The sequence below is a fragment of the Cuculus canorus genome, chromosome 8, assembly GCF_017976375.1.
Source record: "Cuculus canorus isolate bCucCan1 chromosome 8, bCucCan1.pri, whole genome shotgun sequence".
Classification (NCBI taxonomy): domain Eukaryota; kingdom Metazoa; phylum Chordata; class Aves; order Cuculiformes; family Cuculidae; genus Cuculus; species Cuculus canorus.
This window is the reverse complement of record NC_071408.1, coordinates 13,267,699-13,292,878: the sequence shown is the minus strand read 5'-3', so window position 1 is coordinate 13,292,878 and position 25,180 is coordinate 13,267,699. Positions and strand designations below refer to the sequence as shown.

Sequence of the window (25,180 nt, the reverse complement as noted above, 5' to 3'; positions counted from 1 at the left end):
GGCGGGGGTGCTTGGGTGCACCCTAAATGATGGCCTGCCCAGGCAGGAGCAGCTCAAGGAGGGCACAAACATCCACCCTGCCCATGCCACCCAAGCCCTTCTGCCGTGCCTGGCCCTGGGTTCTCTGCAAGCCCTGTGCTGGCTTTGCAGATCTGCAGCAGAGCTAGAGAAACACTTGCATCCCACGGCACAGCGAACCGGGCCTGGGGCTCACCCTGCACAGAGGTGAGCTGGGGCATGCTTTTTGGCTTGCACACAGCTCTGCTCCCGGCTCCTTGGTGCACAGCCCAGGGCAAGTTCTTACACCCCTTGTCTGGGCAGCCTTCCTCCCACACAGCTGCAGGACCCTGCCTGTGCTGCTTAGGCTCAGCCTGCCTGGGCTGAGACATGGGTGTACCCCAAAACTCTCTTCTCGCCAGGGAAAGAGGAGCTCGGACAGGGCCCAAGACCAGTCCTGGGGCTGTGCAGAGCCAGGTTTCACAGCTGCCTGTGCCCAACTGGAAATGTGGCTGTTTTGCCAAAGGTCAAACCCAGCACTATGTGGAGCTTCCAGGCGAGGCTGAACACAGGGAAATCCTGCAGGAGGAAGAGACCTCAAACACCACTGGCGAAGGAGAAGCCAACAGGGAAGTACGTGGCTCCTGGGAGGGAGAGCCAAGGGTCAGCCAGGAGCATGCCTTGCAGCAAGGCAGTTGCACAGCACACACAGATGGTGACACACTCAGGAGACCCAGTCATGACAACCAACTGCCATGAGATTATAAAAATCGGGGGCACCTCAGTGCCGAGCCTGGGCAGACATCACCTTGCATGGTGGAGCCTGCACTGAAGCAGCATTCATGCCCCAGAGAGCTATGAGAGCCAGCGCAGACGAGTGCTGTCCCAGGAGCAAAGTCCTTAGTGGCACTGGAAGCAGCAGGTCCCATGAGTGGCAATCAGCATAGCCAAAGCACAGCCCCATGAGCCCCGGGGACACAGCCAGCCAGGTGACAACCATCTAGGGCTACAGCTCACTGCCTGCAGGGCCTCGAAGGGTGAGGGGAGGCAGACCCTCAGCTACAGGCTTTGCTGGGAGCCAAGGGCCAAACATACATGGTTCTCAAGCTGGGTCACTGTGGCTGAGGCCAAGGCAGGGTGGCTCACAGCCATCACAGCTGCTCAAGGGACACAGCACCCTACTTCTCACCATCACCCACAGCTCCACATGGCTCCCATCACTCTAGGGCTGGGGCAGAAAAAGGGAGAGAAATTCTCAAGTGGGAGGAGGGGAAACTAAACATGGGAAGAAGAGGAAGCTGGTGCTGAGGGAGCAGAGTAGTGTGCACACAGAGCAGCCTGCCCATGCTACTGTTCAGCATAGCAGCAGGAGCACACCAGGGTGCAAATTTAAAGGGGCAGGGGCCGCTCAGCTCTCTGTTAGCAAAGCACGCAAGAGTTGCAACCCCAGCACTGTTTTTCAGTGTCTCTGCTGCCTTTTCACACCCAGCCTGACAGCAAAGTTGCATGAATGGAAAACTGCATGTGGCCCAGAGACATCGGACACCCAGGTACACTGGCTGTGCTGGAAGGCTTCATGCTGCTGGGAATAACAGAAGGGAAGCAGGGTTCCCAGGGAAACAGAGAGGAAGGAGAAACTTCCACAAAGAGCTATGAGACAGCACAAAGCACTGCACATTTTGACAGAGGGTGCTCTCTGGCACGGGATGGTAAGGCTGGTTCTTCTGACAGGCAAAGGAGTGTACAGTCAGGGATACCAGGAATGAAAGGAGGTCCTAAAGACCCTAAAGTTGGGACAGCTCAGCCTAGGATAATGGTCCCCTATGGGGCACTTAACAGCAGCAATGCTAGCAGAGGCCATGGACAGGTCTACAGTAAAACACACAGAAAAAAAGATGAGACCTGCCGGAGCACCAGCCAAGATTCCCCTTGTGCCATCCCAACAAGTCTGTGCTGGGTCTGGGCTCCATGGTACCTGAGGGACCAGTGAGCCAGCCAGGCATCAGAGCCAGGAAAGAGGAGGGAAGGTGGAAAGGCAAGGACAGGGACACAAAGGCACCTAGACAGTGGGAGGCAGAATGAGAAAGAAAAGATGGTGCTACACAGAGAAATGAGAGGAAAGGAATGAGCTGAAAGACAAGAAAGGAAAAGCTAACCAAGTACCAGAGTTGCCCAGCAGCCACCAGCTGTGTCCCTTCAGGCCACATGGGAACAACTGAGCTCCCTCCAGTGCTCCGTGCAGATACAGGAGCATACTGCCCTGCTGCATGCGAGGGGAGAGCTGTGCTGCCTCCTATCCCCACCTGAGGCATAAAAGAGAAGACCTCAGCACAAGTGCAAGGCATGGGATAAGTGGTGCCATGTGAAGAAGTCACAGGAGACGAGCAGCAGAGCAGGCACAGATCCAAGTGGCGCGGCCCAGCAAGCGCTCTTCTGCTCTGCCTACTCCTAGCTTAGCAAGAGCAGAAATATAGATTCCCAGAGGTAAAAATTTTGCTCACGCTGCTCTGGGAATCAATCAAGTACGAGACAGATGATCCACACTGCACATGGGAAGCACCGGTCATCAGAAAGCTCTTGCTACTGTTTTTCAGCTGTCATACCAGACCCAACACTCCCAGAGGACGTGAAAGATGCCTTACAAAACATGTGCAGTGGTGCCAATGGAGCCTCTCCCCAGCAAAGCAGATATAGGGTCCTGCCCATTGCCCAATGGCCGTGTGGAGCCTGTAAGCAAGATGTGCGCATGCAGGTGAGTGACCAGACCCAGCCTACACCCTGGGAGCAGGGATCGGCCTCAGTCACCCCAAACCCTCTGTCAAAAAGAGAAGGAAGGTCTCCTTTGAAGGCAACTCACAAGCCAGGCAGAGACAACTAACTATTAGGAAGAAAAAAAAAAGTCAGTAATACAGGAGTAGGACTTGGTTTAAGCATAAAACGAATCATTGGTTCCACATGCAGACTTCTCTAAGAGCACCAGGCAAGTGCGACCAGGTCTAGCAGCCCTTGTCAAATTCTCTGGCTCTGGAACCCAGTTTTCCATATAGCCCTTCTCCTTTTGGGCCAGCCACGATCAACCCAAGAGGGGGATGTCACTGGGTAAGAAAAAGGGGGAGGGAATACAAAAACTCACACTCATGCACTTGGGAGATGATAGAGAACATTTGGCTTCTCCTTCAGAGAAAGGGAATCTTTATTTGGCCCACGGAGGTGGGAAGAGAGGGGAGATGGAGGGAAATCAACTAAACTGGAATGTTTTGAATGTGCAAATACATCAGTGGCCACCAGGGGGGTCAGACAGGAACATAACACGAGACACAGGTGGATTGCACTGATGGCCGTTTCTGAAGCAGCTCAAAAACCAAAACAAAAAGCCCTGCACCAGCGCTATCATACCGTTACTGAGTACCAAAGCAACCCTCCCAGAGTCAGTGAGACAGGCTCGCTCAGTTAGTGAACCATTTCCGTGGCAGGCAGGTGAGCACCAAGTGCTCAGAAGGCATGCTGGGGTAGGACTTTCACACGCTCCTGTTCCCCACCTCCTATGGCGCCCTGAGTCTCCAGCCTGCTCAAACACTCCAAGCTTCTTCCAAGAGCTTCTTCCAGCTGTCCCCGGAGCTCCTGGACCCCCTCCAGCTCCACCTGTAGAGCGTGGTCTCTTGCAGCACTAAAGCAGACATGCCGCACAAAAAAGAAAGAGGGTTAGACAGGCAGCAGCAAGCGTAACCAAATTGGCATCTCTGTTCAGAAATGCCACTTGCTCCAGGCACAGGCCCAGCACACCCCCCAGGGCAGCTCAGCCACCTCCTGCCTCACCTCTAAACTTCCCAGAGCACGACCATCCCCAAAAAAGGCTCCAGACCATGGTAGGGGACTCCTAGTCACAGCTGTTCTTCAGTACTTACCCAAGCACTCCACTTATGCACTTCTGTGCTATCAGGTAGCTCAAATATCCCAGAGGCTACAGCCCCATGAAGGGGAGGGGATTAGTGCACAAGACAAAGAATGCAGGCCATGCTGCCCTGTGGGACAAGCCCCTGGATAAGCACCTAGATAGATCTTTATCAACACAACAGATGGTTGGGAATTTGACAGCAGCCTCTGAAAGGTGGCCAAGTGTGTGTGGGAAGGGACAAGCCAGGGAACAGAGATGGATATCCCAGGGCCTGAACAAGAGGTGGTAAATGGAGAAGTTTACGTAGCATAAGTTCAAAGCTGGCCATTGTAGCCTCTTCAAGGGAAGAAGGCAGCCTAAAACGCAGAGTCCGAAAGCCACATTTGTCTGATTCTCTTTCCCACTGAGGGCTCTCAGGCTTGCAGAACAATCGCTGCTTCAGGGACTGCCCCATTGGACCACCCACACTTGCACCAGCAGTGGAAAAGGGCAGCACGGAGCCAAGGCCACCTCGCTTACCTATCTGTGTGTGTGTGAAACTTTACCAGGCTGCCATAGAGCTGCCTCTCTGCCTGGAGAGCCTCATTTAACCGATTCCTTTCAGCCACCAGGCCTTCAAGCATCAGTAACAACTGGTTGGAGAGAACAGACAAGATGCAACACTTAGAAAGCAAAGGAGGCATCTGGTTGCCCCAGAGAAACAGGAGCCTCCCCTTCCTTTCTTGCTTGTGTCCAAGTGATCAAGCTGATCATTGTTACTCTTAGACATCCAAAAGACTCTGCCTTTGAGAGAAACACTAAAGGGAAACAATCCTCTTTGTACTCCCCCTATTGTACACAGCCTGTTTCCAAGGACAAGCACAACTCAACATATCAAGAGGCTGAAAAGAAAGCCTCATAACTTAGGACCAGCAGACACACAAACACATCCAAGCTTGCCCTGTGTGGCACACTACCTGCTGCCTTCTGTTTCCAGTAGCCTCTTGTCCTCTTGACTCTGCTATGGCCACTTTCTCCCGAAGCACTAGCACTTCTTGTGTCAGCCTTTCTATGGCTGGAATTTCTTCAGGATCCACCAGCTGCATCTGCAGATCCTGAAAACCAAGAGCAGGAGGGCTCAGTGAAGAAGGGATCAGTAACAAGGACAGCTGGACCTTCATAATCCTCCCTGGAACACAACTGCCAAAACTTTCCAGTGTTTGGAAAGACTCAGGTCTCTTAAGAAAGAAATGCCAAAGCACCCAGGGTGTATTAAACAGAGACAACAGCCTGGAACAGGAACTGAGAAGGGACACAATGCACTCCATTTAAAGGACTCTCAAAGAAAAGTGTTCGGTAGACAAGGAGCAAAAAGCCAAATGTCACCTTAGGGGTTTGGAGCCTTTGCCTTCTGGCCAAAATAACACAGAGGGCTGTAGGCAACCCAGAAGCAATATCATCCATGGACAACCAGCCACGTTACTCTGAAGAAGCTCCTTAGCAAAGAGTACCCTCTTATAGCTATCACAGAAAGCCTGCAGCTTGGTTTCTGTCTTGCCATACAGTGTGAGTGAGTGAGCACAAGGTACAGGGTGTGGGGAAAGAAGAGACTTATGTGCAGTCTTCCCAGGTGGAACCGATCCAGCACAGTTCATTTTCTCACCTTGATGAGGTCCTCTTTCATCTGGATGGTCCTAGTCAAGGACTCGATATCCGAGGCCTGCACCTGAAGCTCTTCTTCTTGTGTGGCCACAAGAGACTTGAGAGCAGTGAGCTCTCGCTAGGGAGGGAAGAGAAGTCCATGAAAGACTTCAGAAAGCGAAAACCCCACTACAAGCATACTGTGGCCCCCCTCACAACAGAGGGGTCCAAAATCTCCAGCGAGCCCAGTGGTTCCCTGTAAGCTAGGAGGATCAGCACAGGCTTCACTGCAAGCTCACCCTGCTTTCCCTTTCCTTCTTTGCCAGTAGCTCCAGCTCGTCTTTGGCATTAACAAGATCCTTCTCCAGTTCTGCCGCTGACATCGAAACTGCAAAGAGAGCATGCTTATTGCAAGGTTACTGTGTGTTAGCTGCTCCCTTTGACCTCAGGATCAGACAAAATCCCTCTTTGGCAAGATAGGTCTACAATGTTTGCACTCCCAATCACACTGCATCTTAGTAAAGACACTTCTTCCCTACTTGATCCTTTAACAGCAGCCCAAGGCAACAGCAATATCTCAGGCCTGCCATCTCACCCCAGCAAAGTTCATGTGTCCTGGGCCCAAGGCAAAACCCAAACCAGTTGCACTTGTCTCAGCCCAGCCTGAATCTAACCCTTCACTGGATAGCATCAGCTCTTCAGTGGAAGCACCTCATCTCAAGCCCAATACCAGCCTCTCTTTCCCACACTCCTACCCCTAGACATCTAACCATCACCCAAATAGAAGGCACAGCTTTGTTTCGAAATACTCACTCTTGCTCAAAGCTCTTTAGTCTGTTTCATATACATGTTTCCCCCACAGCAAAAAGCCCTGGTCATGTTTGAGGACCTTGAAAGAAGCTGTTACCATACTCACCTCCCTCTGTCTTGCAGCTGCTGTCTCCCTGGGTGGGTCCAGCAGCGGCTGTAGCTCCACAAGTTCTTTCCTGAAAACACAAAAGCCTCCACGGTTTGTACCTTTATGGGGAACCTAGCACTCACAACTTCCACAGAGCTCTAAGATTGCAGCAAAGCTGCCAACCACTTTGTTGATGCCTCTGAAATGTGAGACACCAATGAAGGTGATCTGGCCAGGCAGCATGGATAAGCAAATTGCACTCAATCTAGAAGCTGTATATGTGGGCACCTGGGCTCTGATCTTGTTTTATTTGGTACAAAGAGACTGCTGGCAGTGAGTGTCTTCATAATACAGATTAAACAGGTTTCACTCAACTGCAGCAAACCCAGCTTTCAACTGAGATTCTACAAAGATCTACATATTCATGCAACGATGTGGCTCACACGGACCATGCAGGAAGGAAAACACAGAGCATGAGCCATATACATGTTCCTGGAAGCCTCTAGACCTCATTTTGATCCTGGGAACAGAAACAAGCAACCTGTTTACAGCTGCTTAAAAATGTTCAACATGTCAGCTCATCAATAAACTATTAACAGCTGTCAAATAAGAGCATGGCATATGTAGCCTTGGAGTTGTGTTCAGCCTCAAAGGGGTTTTTAGCAAAGCTGCTTTAAAAATACCAACTCCAATTGTAGAAGAGACAGCAAACCGCCAGCAGGCTCTGCCAAGAATTAGTGGGACCTAAAATTAGCTCTCTTGTCCCCTCCAGAATGTGTCAATGTCAGGGATGGGATTACAATACAACGAGGCAGCACAGCCCAAGGAAGGACTGGGTCAATGCTGGAAGGTCAGAGGGTGGATTTGTCATACTCTCACATGCCCTAAGGACTCAAATACTGCCTGATGAAAACAAAAGGAGATCCTGAGTGACAAGAGGTGGTGGAATAAAGATCAGAACATCCAGGCATTTCTGCTCCTCAGTTTCTTCTCTTCCTCCTATAGGAAGTTTCTTCCCTAATCCCATTTTCATTTCTGTCATTCTCTGTGGAGCTCCCCTCTCCTGTTTCTTCCTGTTGCCACCAGTTCTCTCTTGAGCCCTGAGACCACAGATAGAGAAACACAGAGCATGATTCTTACTTGCATAAGCTGTTTGTCCTGCTTCAACAGCCTGGCACCAGCTGACTGGGTCCCAACAGGCTCCTTTCTCAACACATGCTGGCGCAGAAGTTGTAACTCACAGCTCCTTTCAGCCAAAGCGTGCGCCATCTTCTCAGCAGCCACCTGATTGAGCGGGAGAAACAGGGAAAGGAAGGGCTGTGATGAAAGGTAGGATCCCTGTCCTTCACCTTCCTTAGAAGCTAAGGGAAATCATGTCAATGTTTATCTGTCACTTGAGACTGGAAAGGACCTGCAAACCAGCCTGGGAGCTACTAGGAGCTACTGCTCCCTGGTCACTCACAGTGACTCTACTGTTTTCCTCCCATTCCTGCTTGTCAGGTAAGCTGCAGCAAGGCTTGGTTTCTGCCTACAGAGGAACGAGCGCCTCAGTTTCTCACACCTCATTCAGGAGGGGAGAAAGACAAAGGACAGACAAAGGAAAAGACAGGCTTGGCCTTTTAGCCCCCGTTTTTATGAATGAAAACTCCAAGCTGAGTATCTTGGGTAACAATGAAATACAGCCAGCTTGCAAAAGTAAGCAGAGTAGGAACCAGTCTTCAAGTAGTATTTACATGCCCAGGATCACACACCAGTTTGACTAAGTGTAAGTTAAGAGGCAATGAGCACAGCTTCCTCACATTTCTGCACTACACAAGAAACAGTTCAGTCTTCCTTTTTGGTCTGGTAATACCCACACAAAGCAGAAATTATCCCACAGTCTGTCTGCTGTCCCAAGCCCAGCAGCACAAATATCTAGTAGGAAGTTCTGCACCTCCTTCCCCATCATATACACATCCATTAAGTGCCCAGTCCACTTAGTGACAGGGACCTGACACCCGAACACTGCTATAAGAGCTGCTGCTTCATAACTGTTCCTATGTGAGGGGCTAGGAAGAGCTGATGGCATCTCATGTGGTTCTTCACTCAGCAGCTCTACCAGGCTACACCAACAGCAGCCAGAGAGCAGTTTCCATTTGCTTAACACCATGCTGAGCCATCCACCTCAGCATCCCGACTGCACCGCTGCACACAACTCACTTGGCTCTGCTGCTCCCTGGCACTCATGGCCTGCAGCAGCTCACGGATTTCAGCATCATGCTCCACGGTCTGACGGTTCCTGTCACTGAGGAGATCCTGCAGCATCTTCTCCTTGTGTTGGAGGCGCAAGCACAGCTCCTCTGCTATTTCACTCTGCCCTGGGCCCAGCTTGCACAGCAGAGTTGCTGTAAGCTCCTGAACAAAGGGAAGGAAGGGAGAGATGGGGGAGACATTGTTACCATCAAGCTGCAGACTGTTCAAGACGAAAAGCTCTTCAACCTGAGCGTAGCTGAGCAGCGTCTCAGCAAGCACAGGTATTTACAGATGACAAAAGCAGCCAGCTTCCATCCAAAGCACTGAGCACAGCTTCAAGTGCCCTCCTCAAAAGCAGGCAGCCAAGAGGCTCTGGACCTCCTCTCTCTGCAGATACATTGGCTGAAGGCTCAGGACACCAACCTAAGGCCTTACCTCCACTTCTTTATTCCTGTCATGCAAGCAGGTCTGCAGCTGCTGGATGATTCCCTCCTGCTCCTTCTGCCTGCTGCAGGATTTGGCCTCGATCTCTTCCTTGAGCCAGCAGAGGTTTTGGCAGGATGCCAACACCTGCTCTAGTTCCAGTGTTTTAGCTTTCAGGAGGCTCTCCAGGCTCTAGGGACCACAACAGAAGCAGCTCAGAGACAGTGACTTTATCCCAGTTTAAGCAGAACTAGGAATACCGGCCTCTCCGTCTTGTCACATAGATTCATCCCCATCCCCTCTAGACACCACACTCGCCTCTACACCCAGCCCAGAAATACCAGTGACCCAGGAACTTGCCCCACATGCAAGGCCAGAGGATGGCCAACACTGCAGCTGCTCTCTCTGACAACACCCAGAGCATTCACAGGAAGGTCTGTCTAGCACTACACCACAGCCAAGCTGGTCTCTGCATGCCCAGGTGCAAGCACTCACATGAATCATGGTCTCATTGCTGGATAGGACACTGCGCAGCCTCTCCAGGTCCCCTCCACGCTCCCTTATTGAAAGGTGGAGCTGTTGCAGCTCTTGCTCCTTCTTCTCCAGGGCACAGAACTTCTCATCTACTGCTCGCTAGGGTGAGAGGAGGTGATCACTCAGAACAGGGTTGTAGTGCTCTGCAGCCCACCACTCACTTTGTTGGGCAACTCAGCTCTCCCTTTCAGAGGACTCGCTGGGAGGCTGAGCCATGGAGAGCACACAGAAGACATGGTCACCCCTTGGGTCTGCCTGGGGCCACACTGCAGCCAAAGGCTGAGCCATAGTGAAAACAGGGAGACGTCACCAACAGACTGTGCTCACCTCCAGAGCAGCATCCCTGTCGCTGATTCGCTGCTGCAGTTTCTCCAACATGGCTTTCATGGCTGCAGGGCTCTTGTCCAAGCTTTGCTGGCATTGCAGTAGTTCCCGTGATTCCTAGAGGTCACCCCCCGCCCCAAGTACAACTGTCAGTCCAGAAGCTCTCCCAGGAGCTGCAGAGGAGAATCAGGACTAACTATCTCCACCCTTTGCTTGTTCTAGCTCCCACACTAAGGGGTGGCAATGCCCCAGTACCCAGGGTTGTCTGACCAGCCCCTGCCAGGGCGTAGCAGGCATTGCTGTGGGCTGAAGTACTCATAAACCTGTGCCTCCTTCCTCGGTTTGGGAGCTCAGATGCACCTCTTTCCCTCCCTTCTTCAAGGGGCATGCATGAAATCTACAGGCTGACTTTTGTGCCATTGAATACCAAAGGAAGAGCAGGGGCCCTGGCTACTCACATTCAATTTAAATTTTTCTGCATCTCACCTGCAGAAGCTGTTCCTTGTGAGCCAGATGCTGACTCAAATGCTGAACTCTCTGCTCCTGAGCCTGCAGCTCACGGCACTTCTCCTGCTCCACCACCTGGAGCTGCTGAGCCTTGTCCTGCAGCTCTGTCTGCAGTTGCTGTACCACAGCGCGCAGTTCCTGTCAGAGAAAATCACATACCTTGGAGTCAGTCCTCAGACCTTTAAACAGGAGGCCAGCTGTTTAAAGAAGCCACAAGCAACAAGAGCTATGGGAGCAGCCAGAAGTGCTCTGCAATACTACAGCTTCACATCTCAAACTGCACTTCTACGGGGACTGGGAAGTAAAGTAAAACTCATGGGTTGAGATAAGGACAGATTTATAGAACAATATTATAATAACAGTAACAACAACATCAATAAAAATACTAAATAAGGATATAGTAAAATACGACTGCTCACTGCTCAATGATCAGCCCACCCTGAGCAGTGATTTCAGCAAGCATGGAACACCTAAGATGGAACCTGGATCGCCTACCCACACGCAGCCTAAATTCTCATGCTTGCTGAGCATGATGTTAGGTATGGAATATTCTGTTGGCCAGTGGGGGTTAGCCGTCCTGGCTCTGCACCTGCATACTGATAGAACATGGGTAACCAAAAAATCCTTGATTTCTCAGCAACAGCATGAAAAAACAGTGTAATTTGTACACTCTTCTCATACTAAATCTGAAAATCAGCAGCTATTGGGAAGAAAATTAATTCTATCCCAGCTGAAACCAGGACACCTGTGCAGCAGTGGATGCTGACTTTGTAATATCACAAAAAGAGATGGGTCATTTGCAGCAGCCAAAGACAAACAAGTGATGATATTCCCACTATCAAGTGCCTTTGCTGATTCTAAATCCTCAGATACGAAGCTGAGGAGGCTGGAGAATTCTCCCTGCCATAAGTGACAAAGGGTTAGCCAAGTGTGCCCAGACTGTTGTAGGTAGAAATAATGAAAAAGAGCAGAGTACTGACTACACCAGTGCTTCTTAAGTCGTGTAACCCCAGAGACTTCCAGGCTAAGAGCTTCTCATACCTGATTGTGTTTCCAGGTTGCCTCTTTCTGCTGCTCTTCCTCATGCACCATGATCTCTAGAAGCTGGGTTGCTCTCCTAGCTTCAGCTAGTTGGTGCTCTTTCTGGCACTGGGCTCCTTTCAGTTTTTGCACCTCCAGCTTGGTGCAGAAAAGCGTGTTCTGAAGATCTAACAGTGACATTTGCTGCTCCTGGGATGACAGTGGGCTCTCTGACATCTAACAAGAGTGGGAAACAGAGAAACTCAAAGATTCACTTCATAAGAGGGATTTAAAAAATAGGATCCCTGGTATACTCAAGGCTTTCCAGAGACGTACCTGCAACTGTCCCACATGGCTTCTGTGTAACATGTCCCGCAGCTTGGCCATCGTCTCATTCTGCCCTTCGATGATATGGTGCAGCTCTTCTGCCTACGAGTCAAAGGTTAGAAAGCCCAGTCACTGGCAAACCAAGCACAACTCCTCCCATCTCAGCCTTCAGCGTGGATTAGGACACATGTCAGCATTACACAAAAGTGAGATCTTTGCAAGAAATAATTTAATGAGATCCAGTGTGCCTAGCAATGGCTTCAGTGTTCCTTTTCAGTAACTGCCTACAGGGCTAGCACACTTTCCACTTTTGGTAAGCACCATCCTGCCCACCCAAAACTATTACCTTACTCTCTTTGCTCTTCAGGGCCTCATTCAGACTCTGGATTGTACGATCTTGCCTCTGTGATGTTTCTTGGACAGATTTTAATTCAAGCTTCAGTTCATTCAGCTTTTCCTGTAACAACTGAAGACAGAAAAATGTTGGGTTTGTATTCCTGCCTAATGGTCTAGGAAGGACCTCTTAGGACTCCCTCTACTCCTTATTCAAGTTTGTACAGCCCAGGCATTCACCAGATCATGGCCAACATGGGTCCCTCTAGAGTCTGTAAATACTGTTTGAGCTGGATGGAGACCAGTGAGTAGTCTCCATCACTTCTTCAGCCTCTAAACAGGACTGTTCAGTGCCTGTCGTTCCCCCATTGCAGCCCCAGCTTGCAGGGCAGAGGTTCCAGGCTTGGGTTCACATGTCATACTGCCTCCCACATACTTCAGGAGAGTCTTGCTTGGACTGCCCAGCAACATTCCCCATTTCTATCATTTGTCTCTGCTTCACCCAAAAACCTCCCAAGACATCTGAACAAAAAAATTCAAAGCTACACATTCTAAAACCTGTTCCCTTAGCTTCTGAGGTCCTCCAGAGTGTTGCAGCTGTGCCTTTACAACCTTCCAGCCCATTCTCTTACTGCCTCCTTTCAACTATCAGGCACTCGTGCAGCAACCGCTGATCTAGGTAATTCTACACTGGATCAGATCAGTGGCTTATTTAGCCTCAAGCTCTGCCTCCAGCAGAGTCCAGCCAGTGCTAGCACGCCAACAGCACAGCCGCAAAGCAAAGTGGAACATCTCACCAGCCTCCACAGCTGGTTTACAACCCATGAAACCTTTGCCTTTGACATTCTCATCCTAAAGAAACTACCGCCTCAAACAGTTTTAGGGCAGTTCTCTGCTTTCATCATAATGTTTCTTAACACAGTGCGTGCTGTGCATTTAAGCAACTGCTCGTTAGCACTTCTGAACAGGCTGGCTGTTGGCATTCTTAGTCTTGGATGCATCTCCTCAGAACACACTGAAGCCTCAGTTTCTTAAGGAGATGGTGTTACCGCTTGATTTCCTCTTGTTCACACACCTGTGGTGTTATTACCTCTTCTCTAGATGCTCCCCCTAAACTGCTCAAACACTTCCAACTGCATTTACTGGCCCCACTCCTTTTTTCCTGTCAACCTTTGTGGTCCAGGCAGCATCAAAAGCTTGTCCCCAGATTTAAACATACGTCCCATCCCGATGCTTCTTCCCATCTAATCTCTGTTTTCCAATGGGTATAATTTTGCTTAGAGTTCAAGGGCATAACTAAGAGCATCAACCCCATGCAACGTGTGTGAAATTTGATCTGCCTCAAGACAACTCAGCTGCACTTTTCTTTCCTAAGAAAGCATTTAAATCAAAATGAAGACACGAACCCCCCTGCACTGATCTCCTTTATTGCTTGAAAAAAGAAGGCAACTGTCTCAAAAGGCAAACGCCAGGCTCGGCCCATTAAAATCCAAGAGACAGAGGAATAGCCCCGTGCATGTTTCTTCTCACAGCTCCCAGCAGACTGACAGGGCAAGCAGGAAGTTCTTCTAATGGTTTGCTAAAATAAATTTGGAAAAATTGCACAGCATATGGAGAAAAACATAAATGCTTTTAACCCCTGGCAGACAACTACACAGAGAATCACACGTCAGCACACACCCTTGCTGCAACATGGGTGCAGTCACCTGCCTCTGGCCAGGCTAGGCCCAGCCTCCACCACCCATTACATCAGACTCACTAGGCACTGAACGTGCTGTTAGTGAGGAAATACCTTGTTGTCAGCCTCAAATTGATGGATTTTGCCCTGCAGCTCTGCAGCACGGAGATCAGACACGTGTTCCCCTGCTGCAGGGTCACATGGAGCTGGTGGCTGCTGATGTTCATCCTGCCGATTCTGAAAAAAGGGAGAATAATGGCTCAAATCTTGCATGGGATTCTGTTCAGCAGCCAGCCCTCACAGTCACAGAAATCACAGAATCACCAGGTTGGAAAGGACCCACTGGATCATCGAGTCCAACCATTCCTAACACTCCCTAAACCATATCCCTCAGCACCTCATCCACCCGTTCCTTAAACACCTCCAGGGAAGGCGACTCGACCACCTCCCTGGGCAGTCCTTGAAGCATCGGCTTAAACATGCCCAGTGAGCAATTCTAACTGCCTCTGAAACATCACGCTGCCATGTCTCCCCTCATCCACGTTCCAGGCTGGCACCTGGCAGCTCTCTGCCCGATCTGCCAGGAATCCTCTGCTATCCCATGGCATTGGTTGGGCTCCCTGCCTCTCCTCACTCCTGTACCACGAACCCAGCAGTTTGTCTAGCTCTAACCACTGTCTACAGGCTGGTGATGGATTCACTCGACACCTAAGCCACATCCTTGAAACCGCCCCTCCTCCCCATATGTCCTGATGGCAGCCTCAGAAAGCTTCAAACAAAGCACTGAACTACTTCTTCCCATGATCTGCTAAGCTTCTCCATTTTAATCAAACGCTCAGCTTTTGATCCTTCCCACTAGCCACCCTCCCGCCATGAGCCAGCAGTCATCCATCCCCACTCTGAAGCCCTCCACATGCAATTCTCTGGACTCTCCTTCACAGCTCCCCACACTCCAGTGCTCACACCATGTGTGATTCCCTGCAGTTCCACAAGCCATAGCAAATTCAGTGCCACAGCTGAGATTTTTTTCACAACACACAGCCATTCACTGAGAATGGAGGCAGCCTACTTTGACATGTGGCCTGCCAGATGCTGCTGGCTGAGCACATACTAATCCCTTGTCATCCCTTCTTACTCTCATGCTGCCTCCTGCCTAGTGAGCTGTTAACTGCTGAGACCAGCACTGAAACTCAGCTACCCACTCCAAACCCCACAGGACCCACTCAGCATTCCCGAACATCATCAGTGCTACGAGTTCAACTGTACTGGTGGTGTCTGCTTTAAGTGGGAGCCCTGACAAGCGCAGGGTTGCCGTGCAGAGGCTATTAGAACATCCCAGAGCTTTTCAGAACGCAGAGCACCAGATCCAGGCAGCAAAGCACTGGAAGAACAACAGCCAACTGTGACTAGCCCTGTCAGATTGAATCCTCATCTTCAGCAGCCACAAAAACAGTCTCCAGGAAAGGCAGGCAGTGCAGGCTTCTGCATTGACTCTCACATGCAACACTTCCCTTTACCTGAATGTTGTTTAGAGTTTAGTGAAACCTTAAAGTCAAAGCAAGTGATTTCAAATTTTCCCAGCAAGAAGGTTTCAGATCAGACATGGAGAGCTGCTGCAACCTCTCACACAGCAGCTATTTTGAAATAAGGCTGTTGAAAAGAAAACGAGAGGAAGGAAAACAGCTCTTTCCTCAGAATTTCACCATTTCAAAGAAAAACGAGCAGAAAGGCTGCAAAGATCTAAAAGCAGGGGAGGGAAAGGCAAAGGCAGCTCCAGAGTACAAAGTCCTGATGCCCAGGCTGCCTCCCTCACGCTTCCCCACAGCCACGTCAGGGGCATGGCTCCCCAGCAGCATTTTACTGACTGTCTCTCCTCAGCGTAGCTCCAGCAACAGCAGCACACACTGACATAGACACAACACTTCATTAATAAAGCAACAGTAATAATCACGGCATATTCTAAGCCTGCCCAGAACAGTGGGTAAAGGACTGCCTTTTAGTTGGGCAATGCTTCGCTCACTGCCAGCCTGGCACCACAGGCAGCTGCAAGGTGTGTCTGCTGAAGGCTGGGTCTGGTGGCATTTTCCTGGGGATGTGGTGGCAAAGGGGAAGAACTGTTGTTCAAGAAAACGCCCAAAAAGACAGTACCAGAGATCACATGCCCTCAACACCAGTCATCACAGCTTCTGGCAGCAAATTTAAAGGAGAATGGCAGTTTTCCAAAAGCAATTGGGTAAGTGGGGAAGCGACACCCCTTCCATGCCACCAGAATGGCGTTTATGCACACGAATTGCTGGAAAGCAATACGTCGCTCTGAGAAAGTGCGTTGCTCGCACAGAGATGGAAAAATCATTTGTACAGGAACTATTTTGTTTCCCAGCTGCATCTGACTTCTCATTTTTGCGGTGAAAGCCACCAGAAGGATTTAGTGCTTTCTCCCTTCTGCCAGACCCTGCACCAAAGCCGGCAACTGCTGCTGCCACAGCAAGAAACAGGCAGTAAAAAAAATTCTGCAGGATGAATTCCCGGCAGAGATGGTTGGATGGCAGAAGCTGGAGGAACTCCTCAAAAGCCATTCCCAGAAGAGGATGGTGACGTGTGACACAAAGTCTAAACACGCCACGTTGATTGCACCACGCTCTGCTACGAGAAAGCCTGTTTTTAAGCTGTAAATATATCCCTAGCAGTGAAAATTAGTACCAAGCAACACAGACTCCTGGAGCAGCACCAAGGCCCTGCTCCACATCTCTGGGCATTGGCTGCCAGCACAATGCCTTTGTGCACCAGACGAAAATCAGTTTTTCCTACAGTCCTCCCTAGCAGGTTTTTATGGGAATAGCAGCCACCTCTGGGAAACACCCAAGCAGCTGGGACAGCAGGCAGTGCTGGCTGAACAGGAAGCTAATTCAGCACAGCCACAGTTGCCATAGTAATAAACAAGCATTTTTCTAATCCCCCGGGCTACCTAGAGCATTAGAGAACACTAAGGCTGCTAATGGGAATGCAATTAGGATGAGAAGGATATTCCTAAATTGAAGCTGAGACCTTCTATTCATTAAGAGAAGTGATAAAGGAGTTACAAGTTCAGCTTTTTGACTGCATAATAATTAAGATTTCATCAACGCCAGCAAGAGGGGCAATCTGGAGCTACACCATCAAGACACACAACAGCACCAGGAAATCTAAGGAAAGCAGGAGCTTTCATCAACTCTTAGCCAAACCTGCTGTCAACTGATGAATCCTTTCAAAGGATCAGAAAATAAACCAATTATCTAGAATACCAACCCTAAAGTCATCCTCTGGCACAAATCCACCTGCAAGGAAATCGCCTTTTCCTCAGGGCACATGCCACAGTTCCCTGTGCACATCTGCACGTTAGGCAGGTTGGAGGCCTGATCTGCAGAGGCAGGCGTTCCTGACACTGAACCATTACCCAGGCACAAAGAAAACACACCTGCTGGAAAACATATTCCCAGAAGCTTAAAACACTCCTTTTAGCTGTGGGTAAAAGTCACACCGACTTCTTAAAGAGAAACTTGAAGTGAAACTGGCATTTTCTCAGCAGAAAAATGACAACACGTGCAAAGAGCTTAGACCCATCTATCAGGCTGCATTCGGCAGGAGAAGCTGATGGAGGCAGGGGGAAGGCTAATTTCCCAGAACACAAGAAGGAAACAGAGAATAGGAGAATGACAAAGGACAGAGACAGCACACCTAAAAAGGACTGAGCCGCCTATTCTTAGCCCTGGGCTCAGTGACACGTGGCTATCTGCATTATCTCAGCACAGAAGAATCCCTAGTGGGCACAGTGTAGGGCTGCAGCTCAACTGAACAGTGGCACAATGACCTCTACCTGTACCCGCAGCGGCACATAATCCTCACAGAAGTCATCCCACAGCTCCTGCAGATCAGAAATCTCCAGGGAAAGACCCAAAGGAGCTCTGGAAAAGGATCTTCTGTCTGCGTTGAGGAAGGCAGAACTGGCACACACTAAGCCAGCAGGAGTGCTGCCATCTGCCAAGTCACGGCTGGGCTTGGGAGGGGGCAAGCTGGACTTGACAGGAATAGGTAGCCTGCTGCCTCGAGGGCTCTGAAGGGGTTTGTAGTCCAAAGCCTTGATCAGGCTGAGGGCCAGCTCCAGCCTGTTCCCACTCAGTGAAGAGTTTGGGGTTGTACGATCATCTGAGGAATTGTCACATTTCCCATTCCCTTTCACACCCTTATCTGCATCTTCGTCCTTCTGCTGCAGAGTGCTCGCCTCCACAGTCGTTTCCAGGGACTCAACAGAAGACTCAGGCGTGCCTTCCTCCATACTTTCGCCATCCACAGGCCCTCTGGTGCTGGCAGACTCCACTGCATCACACACGAATGACTCTTCATTGCCCATGCTGGCCGACCACCGGCTGGACAGCCCGCAGGAGATGCTTCTTGCCACCTTGCGCGGCACTTTGCAAATGGCTTCATAGTCAGCATCGGCCACTCGCAGGGCAGCACAGCCACGGCAACGCCGTGGCCGGTTAGTCGCTCCCTCTGAAGCATGGCAGCTGTGTGGCTCCAAACTGTGGTCTTCTTGATCCGTCCAATATTCATATCCAGAATAAGCGAAGTCCTCCTGAAGGAGGGCAGCGTACCGTACATCAGGCAGGTTAGAAAGGTCCACAGTCCCATCCCCAGCTCTGTCATCTATGCTGGAGTCTTCATTGTTCCTGCGGTACATGCTTGCAATGCAGAACTTGAGGCGGTCTTTCTCCAGCAGCAGCTTCTGCAGACGCTCAATGGAGAGGGCTTCAATGCGCGCGATGACGGTGTCAAACCTGTAGATGCGGTCCAGCATGAAGGCACACTTGCTGCAAGCGAACTCGGATTTGCCGTCCCGGCACAGCTCCCGGCCCAGGACATGGGAGAGCAGCACCTGGAGGTTCAGCTTGGCCGCCGTGTGGAAGATCCATCGCCGCTGGTTGCCGCACAGCTCCCGGGCGCAGATCCGACACGTTTCCTTCATCCTCCCTCCCTCCTTCCCTCCCTCCCTCCCTCCCTCCCTCTCAGCACCCAGCCCGCTGCTCCCGAGGAACCTCCCGGGCCCTCCCGCCGCGCTCAGCGCTTCTCCCGGGGCTCGGCCCCTCGAGCCCCGAGGCACCGCCACCGCTCGCCACACCAGTCCCGCTCGTTAAGGGGCAGACGCGCCGGAGCTGCCGGTGCCACAGGCACAGCCCAGCCTACGGCATCGCCCTGACGCCTCAGCCAGCCCGGACCCCGCTCTGTCTGCCCCGCTCCTGTCTGCCCCCGCTCCTGGCTGCCCCCGCTCCTGTCTGCCCCCGCTCCTGGCTGCCCCCGCTCCTGGCTGCCCCCGCTCCTGGCTGCCGCTGCCCCTCCTGGCTGCCCCCGGCCTCTCGCCGGCCCCGCCACGGATGTTGCTGCCGCGGATGCTGCTGCCACTGCACCGCCCGGCTTCTGGCTCACATTTCAAGATGGCGGCGGGCGGCGGCCTACGCAGTGGCCGCGGGGCATGTTGGGATTTGTAGTTCCCGCGCCCGGTTGGCTGCGTTTGCGCAGTCGGTGTCGTGCCGGCCCTGGGCACACGTGGCGCTCGACGGCGGCGCTGGCGCTGGCGCGACAGGGACCGCGACAGCAGCCAGCCGCGACAGGAACTGAGACAGCGACCATCTGCGATGGCGTCAGCAACAGCACCCGCGGCCAAATGCAACAGTGACCATGACAAAATGCGACAGCAATCGCGACAGGGACCGCAACAGCGACCGCGACCAAGTGCGGCAGTGACGGCAACAGAGACTGCAACAGGGACCGCGACCATGACCAACTACGACAGCAACTGTGACCAAATGCAACAGCAGTTGCAACAGGGACCATGACCAAATGGGACACCGACCATGACCAACCATAGAATCATAGAATGTCCTGAGTTGGAAGGGACCTACAAGGATCATCTAATCCAGCTCCTGTCCCATGACAGTGACCGCAATAGCAACTGCAGCCAACTGCGACCATGACCAGCCGTGACAGCAACAGTGACCCCAACAGCAACCACAACAGCCCAGTCCCAATGCCAGTGCCGTGCCCCAATGTCAGTGCCCTCCAGTAGTGCCTGTCCCCAGTGCCAGTGTCTAGCCCAGTGCCAGGTCCCATCCCAGTGCCAGCACCACATCCCAGTCCCAGTGCCAATGCCCATTCCCAAGAGGCAGTGCTGGGGTGCTGTCCTCGCAACACAAGGCCACCAGCACCTATGCACCACTACCTGCATGCTGCCCTATGCCACCTCATGGGCACACACTGGGGTCCTCCAACGGGACCACCACATGGGGAGTTCAGCCCATGGCTGCTGGAGTCAGCTCTGTGCCACCAAGATGCAGCTTGGCCAGAGCCATGTGTGTGCCAGGAACATGCTGCTCCGATACCTCGCAGCCCCGAAATCCTACCTGGCACTGTGCCAGGGGTATTTTAAGACCAGGGATTTAAATGGCAGACGGGTGCAGGCGGCACCGACACCCAAGACTGGTGGCCACTCCCCTGACACTGCTCACTGGGTCCTCCTGTCTCCCAGCACAGCTGTGGAACACCCAGCACTGCTGGGCAGGATGTGGCACAGACCTGGCCACAGATCCAGAAGGGGACAGGGATGATGACAACTGCCAGCCAGGCCCTGGGCTGCTGTGCTTCTCCCTGGGATCCCCCACGTCTGAACACCCACCTGCCTCCCCATGGCCAAGGGCTTCTCCAGGCGCTGCTGCAGGTCACACTTCTCAGCTGCCAGCATCTCCTCCATCTGTTTGCTGGCAGCCAGCTCTTGGGTCAGCTCATCAATCCTCCTGTGAGGGAGGGAAAGGTGGGGGATGTTCAACATGGTCCTCTCCCCCACAGCCCAGCTCTCTCCCCTTGGAATCACCCTTACATCCCCATGGGACCCACACATCCTTCTGACCCTGCACAACAACAGCCCTTTAGTGGTCCCCAAGGACCAGCAGAAGGCACAGGCTAGCAGCACAGAGGGGATGGGTCCTGGCACCCACCTCTGGGCCATGGCACTGCAGCTGTCATCACTCCTGTTCTCCTCCTTCATCGTCGCAGCTTCCTTCAGCTTCCCTGCCAGCTCCTGGCACCGCTCTGCCTCGGCTCTGGCCAGTGCCGTGGCCTGCTCGGCCTCACTCCGTGCCAGCCTGGCCTCCTGCACAGCAGTGGAGGGAGCATCCAGGCACTGGCCCCAGCCTTCCCTGCCCCAAACTGCCCCGAGGCTTACCTCCTGCAGGAGCTGAATCTTGTTCTCCAGGAGCTCATAGACATGCTCCGAGTCCCGCTGCTGCTCCTCATACTGCTGCAGAAGTGCTGCGTGGCTGCGGGTTGTCTGGTTCTCTGCAGCCACCCTGTCAGGCACAGCATGGCATGGCACAGCACGGTATGGCACAGCATAGTATGGCACAGCATGGTGTGGGACAGCATGCTATGGCATAGCATGGCACCATCATGTACTATACAGCATAGCATGGGATAGCGTGGCATGGCACAGCATGGTATGGCTTGGCAGGGTGCCACGCGTCATGGCATGGCACAGCATGGCCTTCCTTTACAAAAATCCCACCGCAAAACAGCTAGGCTGGGTGACCTGTGCCACCCCAAGTGCCCCTAGGGCAGCTTCCCCCATGCTGTGTTTCTGTAGGATCCTCAGGCATACTATAACCTCCAAGTGCCACTGCCCTGGGGACACAGCTCCTCCAGCAGCACCAGGTCATGCTCAGGGTCCAAATCACCAAAGAGGTGCCTGCACGGTCCCAGTTCCATGGGCTCCCCAGTTGCTGTGCCCCAGTCCCCCATCCGGTGCTGCCCTGCTGCATGACACTCACACCACATCCCCCCGGCACGGCACTGCCCTCCCCTACCAAACAGGTGTTGCCCTTTATTTTTGGCTGGGGCAGGACTGTAAGAGGAGTCGCGAAGGTGCCTGGCCCCACTGCAAACCCCTCCACTGCCTGCTGCGGTCAGGGCACAGGCAGACAACCCGTTCCCGATGTCCATGCAGACATTGCAAATGGTGCACCAGTGCCACGTCTGTCCCGGAGTAGGGGGCTCACCATGTTTTGTCGAGGGCTTCTTGTTTCTCCTGCAGCTCCCGCTTCAGGCTCTCCACTTCCACTTTCAGCTCGATATTCTGTAGGGTGGGAGGCAGGTGGGTAGGATGCCCTCATGCCTGCCTGGACCCCCCAGTGCCGCTGCCCACAGGAACACATCAGAGGTGGCAGAGAGGTCTCCCATCCCACGGCAGGGCTTCAGGCACTCCTGGCACCAAGTGGCATGGGCTATATTTTAGCCCACTTGTGCTGGGATGGGGTGCACCCACTCCATCCGTCTGCAACAGAACTGGCACTGCAGCCCACCCCGTGCACCCCACCAAGCTGAGGAGGTCCTCCCTGACCTTCTCCCCATGCCAGTCAAAGGTATAAAGGGGAAAACTCCTGCATAGCGGCTCGCTGAGCCCCAGTCCTGTGCCTGATGCCCTTCTTGTCATCCCCACTGGCTGCACTTCTCTGGCCCTGTCTCTTCCTGGAAAAGAGAGGACATCAGAAGGAAAACCCCTGTTGGGCCCCATCCCTGTCCTCCACGGGTGCTCACCCGCCTGTAGACATCGTCCCAGCTGCCCTCGCCCTTCTGCTGGACACGCTCCTCCAGAAAGTAGATGCGCAGTTTGAGGCTGAAATTCTCCTTCTTGAGGTCGTTGAGGTGCTGGGAGAGTGTGCGATACCCGTTAGCCATGGCCAGCACTCCATGGGGCGGGCATCCCGGCACCCCTCACATGGCGCCGCTGGGGACACAGCCCGGGGTCCCTGCCCTCCTGCAGCTCCTGCTGCCGTCCCTGCTCTGGCCCCTTTCCTTTTTTTTTGGCCTCCCAGAGCTATTTGAGGAATCGCCAGAGCAGGGACAGCGGGGACAGGCCAGGCGGGTGGTGAAACCCGAGCCCTGGCAGCCCCCACGTGCCTCAGCCAGGAGGGTGGCGAGGGGGAGGGTGGTGAGGGGGACCACCGTCACCTGCTCTGCATCCCCCTCCTGCCCTTCACATCCCACTGGTTCACCCAAGGGATCCAGCACGCATCCTGTAAGCACCCTGGGGTGCCTGGGGGACACAGTCATGCTGGGAGGGGGAGTCCTGGCAGTGCCACAAGAGGACCCAGCACCCCACGGGCTCACCTGTTCAAAGTCCCGCAGAGTCTGCGTCTGAGCGAGGGGACCCATCTCCAGGTCCCGGAGGACACACGTCTGCACCAAGGGACCAGGCTGGGGCTGAGCACCTGGGAGACCACAGGACCCTTCTGGCTCGGCTGGCGTGGGATCCTCATCACTCTCACCCCACAGTCCATCTTGGGAAGCTGGGAGGGAGCGAGGGCTAGCAGCAGTCAGGCAAGCCAAGTGGCTGCTCTGCACACCGCCTGCCCCCAAGATGTCACCAGGGGGGATGCTGGGATGCCTTGGGGCCTGGCGAGCCCCTAGTCTTTGGGGTAATGCACACTGCCAGGGTGTTGAGCACCAGTGCATCACCCTTGGCGGGGCAGGGAAATCGGGAGTGTGGGGTATGGAGGAGGTCTCAAGGTATCTTACCTGCCATGTAGCTAGCTCCGAGGAGCACAGCCGGTGTGTCACCGCTGCAGGGGTCTCTGCAGAGAGGAGCACAAGGCCACATCATGCACAGCATCAGGGGTGCAGTCCCAGGTCCCCAGGACCTCCTAGCCAGAAGGGCCAGGGAGGATGTGGGTATGGGTGGATTATACCAAAGCCACTGCATGGTGGCTGCTGCATCTCCCTCACACCAGGGGCGGGTCAGTCGTGGGCAGCTGACATGGCACTGGGAGATGGCAGGGCGAGCTCGTGACATCAAATGGTCCCACAACTGCCTGTCTGGGGTGGGGGCAAACTCCTGACAAGGAAAAACCCCTGTACATCCATGGGGTGAGTGGAGGTGGGAGGAGTGGAGGGGGAAGCACCCCTGTCTGTGCATGCACAGGGGCACATGGGTGTCTGTGCACAAGTCAGGGTGCACACACACGGGCAGTGTATCTCTTGTCTGGGAGGCATCTGCTCTGAGTGCAAAGACAAGAGGCCCTGGGGGCCATGCAAGTGGTGGTTCCCCCTTAGGACCACTTTAGCCCCATTAACAGCACTGGCAGGGCCACCTGCATCCTACAGCAGCCCCCCATAAGCTGGGAGGGGTCTGGGTGCTGACAGCGAGCAGAGGCTGCCTGAGGCAGGGCTCACCCCAGCGACTCTCTGATGGCCCCGTGCCTCTGTGCTATCACAGCTCACAGCTCCTCACCGCAGTTGCAATCAGGTTTATTTTCAGCAGAGAAGTGTGAGTCACTTCATGACTTAAAAGAGAAAAAAAACAAGCCACCCCACAAATAAACAAAAAGCAGATTTTTTTTTCTTTATAAAGAATGCCAAATATGTATTTTCTAATTCCACTGTGACAGCTTTCTTGTGGGGTCCCACAAGCAGGGCAGTGGGCACTCGCCCCCAGTGCCACACTGGTCAAAGTGCCCTGCCTACAGGCGTGACGCTGAGCTCCAGCGGTTGTATAGGGACAGGAAGTCCATGCAGCACAGGCCATGGTGGGGGACCTGACGCCATGCCCCCAGAGCCGGGCACACCACACCGGCACCTCATGGCCAGAGTGCTGCCAGCCCTAGGGTGAGCAGGGGAAGGCAGGCACAGGGCAAAACAGCCCCTGCGCCAACAGCCCACCACGAAGGGAAACTGAGGCATGATGGCTTTAGACACACCAGCACTGGCCAAGCATGGCCCTGTGCCCAGCCACACACCATAACTGACAATACTCAGAGGCACAGTTCCCAGGGTCACAGTATCTGGAGGTGCAGTACCTGGAGGCACAGTACCCAGAGGCATGACATCCACAGAAGCACAACACCCAGAAGTCCAGTACCCAAAGGCATGACACCGGAGGAGACCCAATACCCAGAGGCACAATACCCAAGCAGGCATGATCTCTGGAGCCATGGCACTCCAGAAGGCACAGTACACAGAGGTGCAATACCCATCGACAAAACATCTGAGGACCCAGACTGAAGACACATAGGTATGCACAGTAGTCAAAGAGGCACAGTACCCAGAGGCACAATACCCAGAAGGGTGACATCCTGAGGCACAATATCGCAGGAGGCAAAATACCCAAAGAGGCACAATACTCAGTGACATGACATCCAAGAAGGCATGACACCCAGAAGCTTAATACTGGGAGACATGGTACCCAAAGAGGCACAACAGCCAAATTCTTGAAACTTGTGGAGGTGCAATAACTGGAGGCACAACACCCATGGCGACATGATGCAATACCTGGGGCACAACACCCAAGGAGGTGGAATACCAAAGGAGGCAC

General features: G+C 53.1%; 1 protein-coding gene across 13 annotated transcripts in view; it reads right to left on the bottom strand.

The window, feature by feature from the left end:
* Positions 1–25,180, bottom strand: part of LOC104063318 (myomegalin) — a 35,420-nt gene that overhangs the window by 8,021 nt on the left and 2,219 nt on the right. For 9 of the 13 annotated variants that reach the window (XR_008450959.1, XM_054072878.1, XM_054072882.1 and 6 more), the window contains exons 1-17: positions 17,642–18,791; positions 13,903–14,025; positions 12,124–12,243; positions 11,787–11,879; positions 11,472–11,687; positions 10,410–10,568; positions 9,927–10,040; positions 9,561–9,698; positions 9,078–9,257; positions 8,610–8,804; positions 7,551–7,694; positions 6,429–6,498; positions 5,812–5,900; positions 5,535–5,651; positions 4,849–4,986; positions 4,412–4,524; positions 3,537–3,664 (exon numbers count right to left, since the gene is read on the bottom strand). Coding sequence is in view for 12 of the 13 variants with exons in the window: in XM_054072878.1 (XP_053928853.1) it covers positions 3,537–3,664; positions 4,412–4,524; positions 4,849–4,986; positions 5,535–5,651; positions 5,812–5,900; positions 6,429–6,498; positions 7,551–7,694; positions 8,610–8,804; positions 9,078–9,257; positions 9,561–9,698; positions 9,927–10,040; positions 10,410–10,568; positions 11,472–11,687; positions 11,787–11,879; positions 12,124–12,243; positions 13,903–14,025; positions 17,642–18,790 (3,286 nt within the window). In the remaining variant the exon portion in view is untranslated. Of the gene's footprint in view, positions 1–3,536; positions 3,665–4,411; positions 4,525–4,848; positions 4,987–5,534; positions 5,652–5,811; positions 5,901–6,428; positions 6,499–7,550; positions 7,695–8,609; positions 8,805–9,077; positions 9,258–9,560; positions 9,699–9,926; positions 10,041–10,409; positions 10,569–11,471; positions 11,688–11,786; positions 11,880–12,123; positions 12,244–13,902; positions 14,026–17,641; positions 18,792–20,494; positions 20,613–20,813; positions 20,969–21,040; positions 21,165–21,869; positions 21,947–22,407; positions 22,519–22,980; positions 23,220–23,388; positions 23,445–24,042; positions 24,120–25,180 lie in introns of those variants that run through there. The other 4 variants (XM_054072888.1, XM_054072883.1, XM_054072886.1 and 1 more) reach the window with 4 other exon arrangements.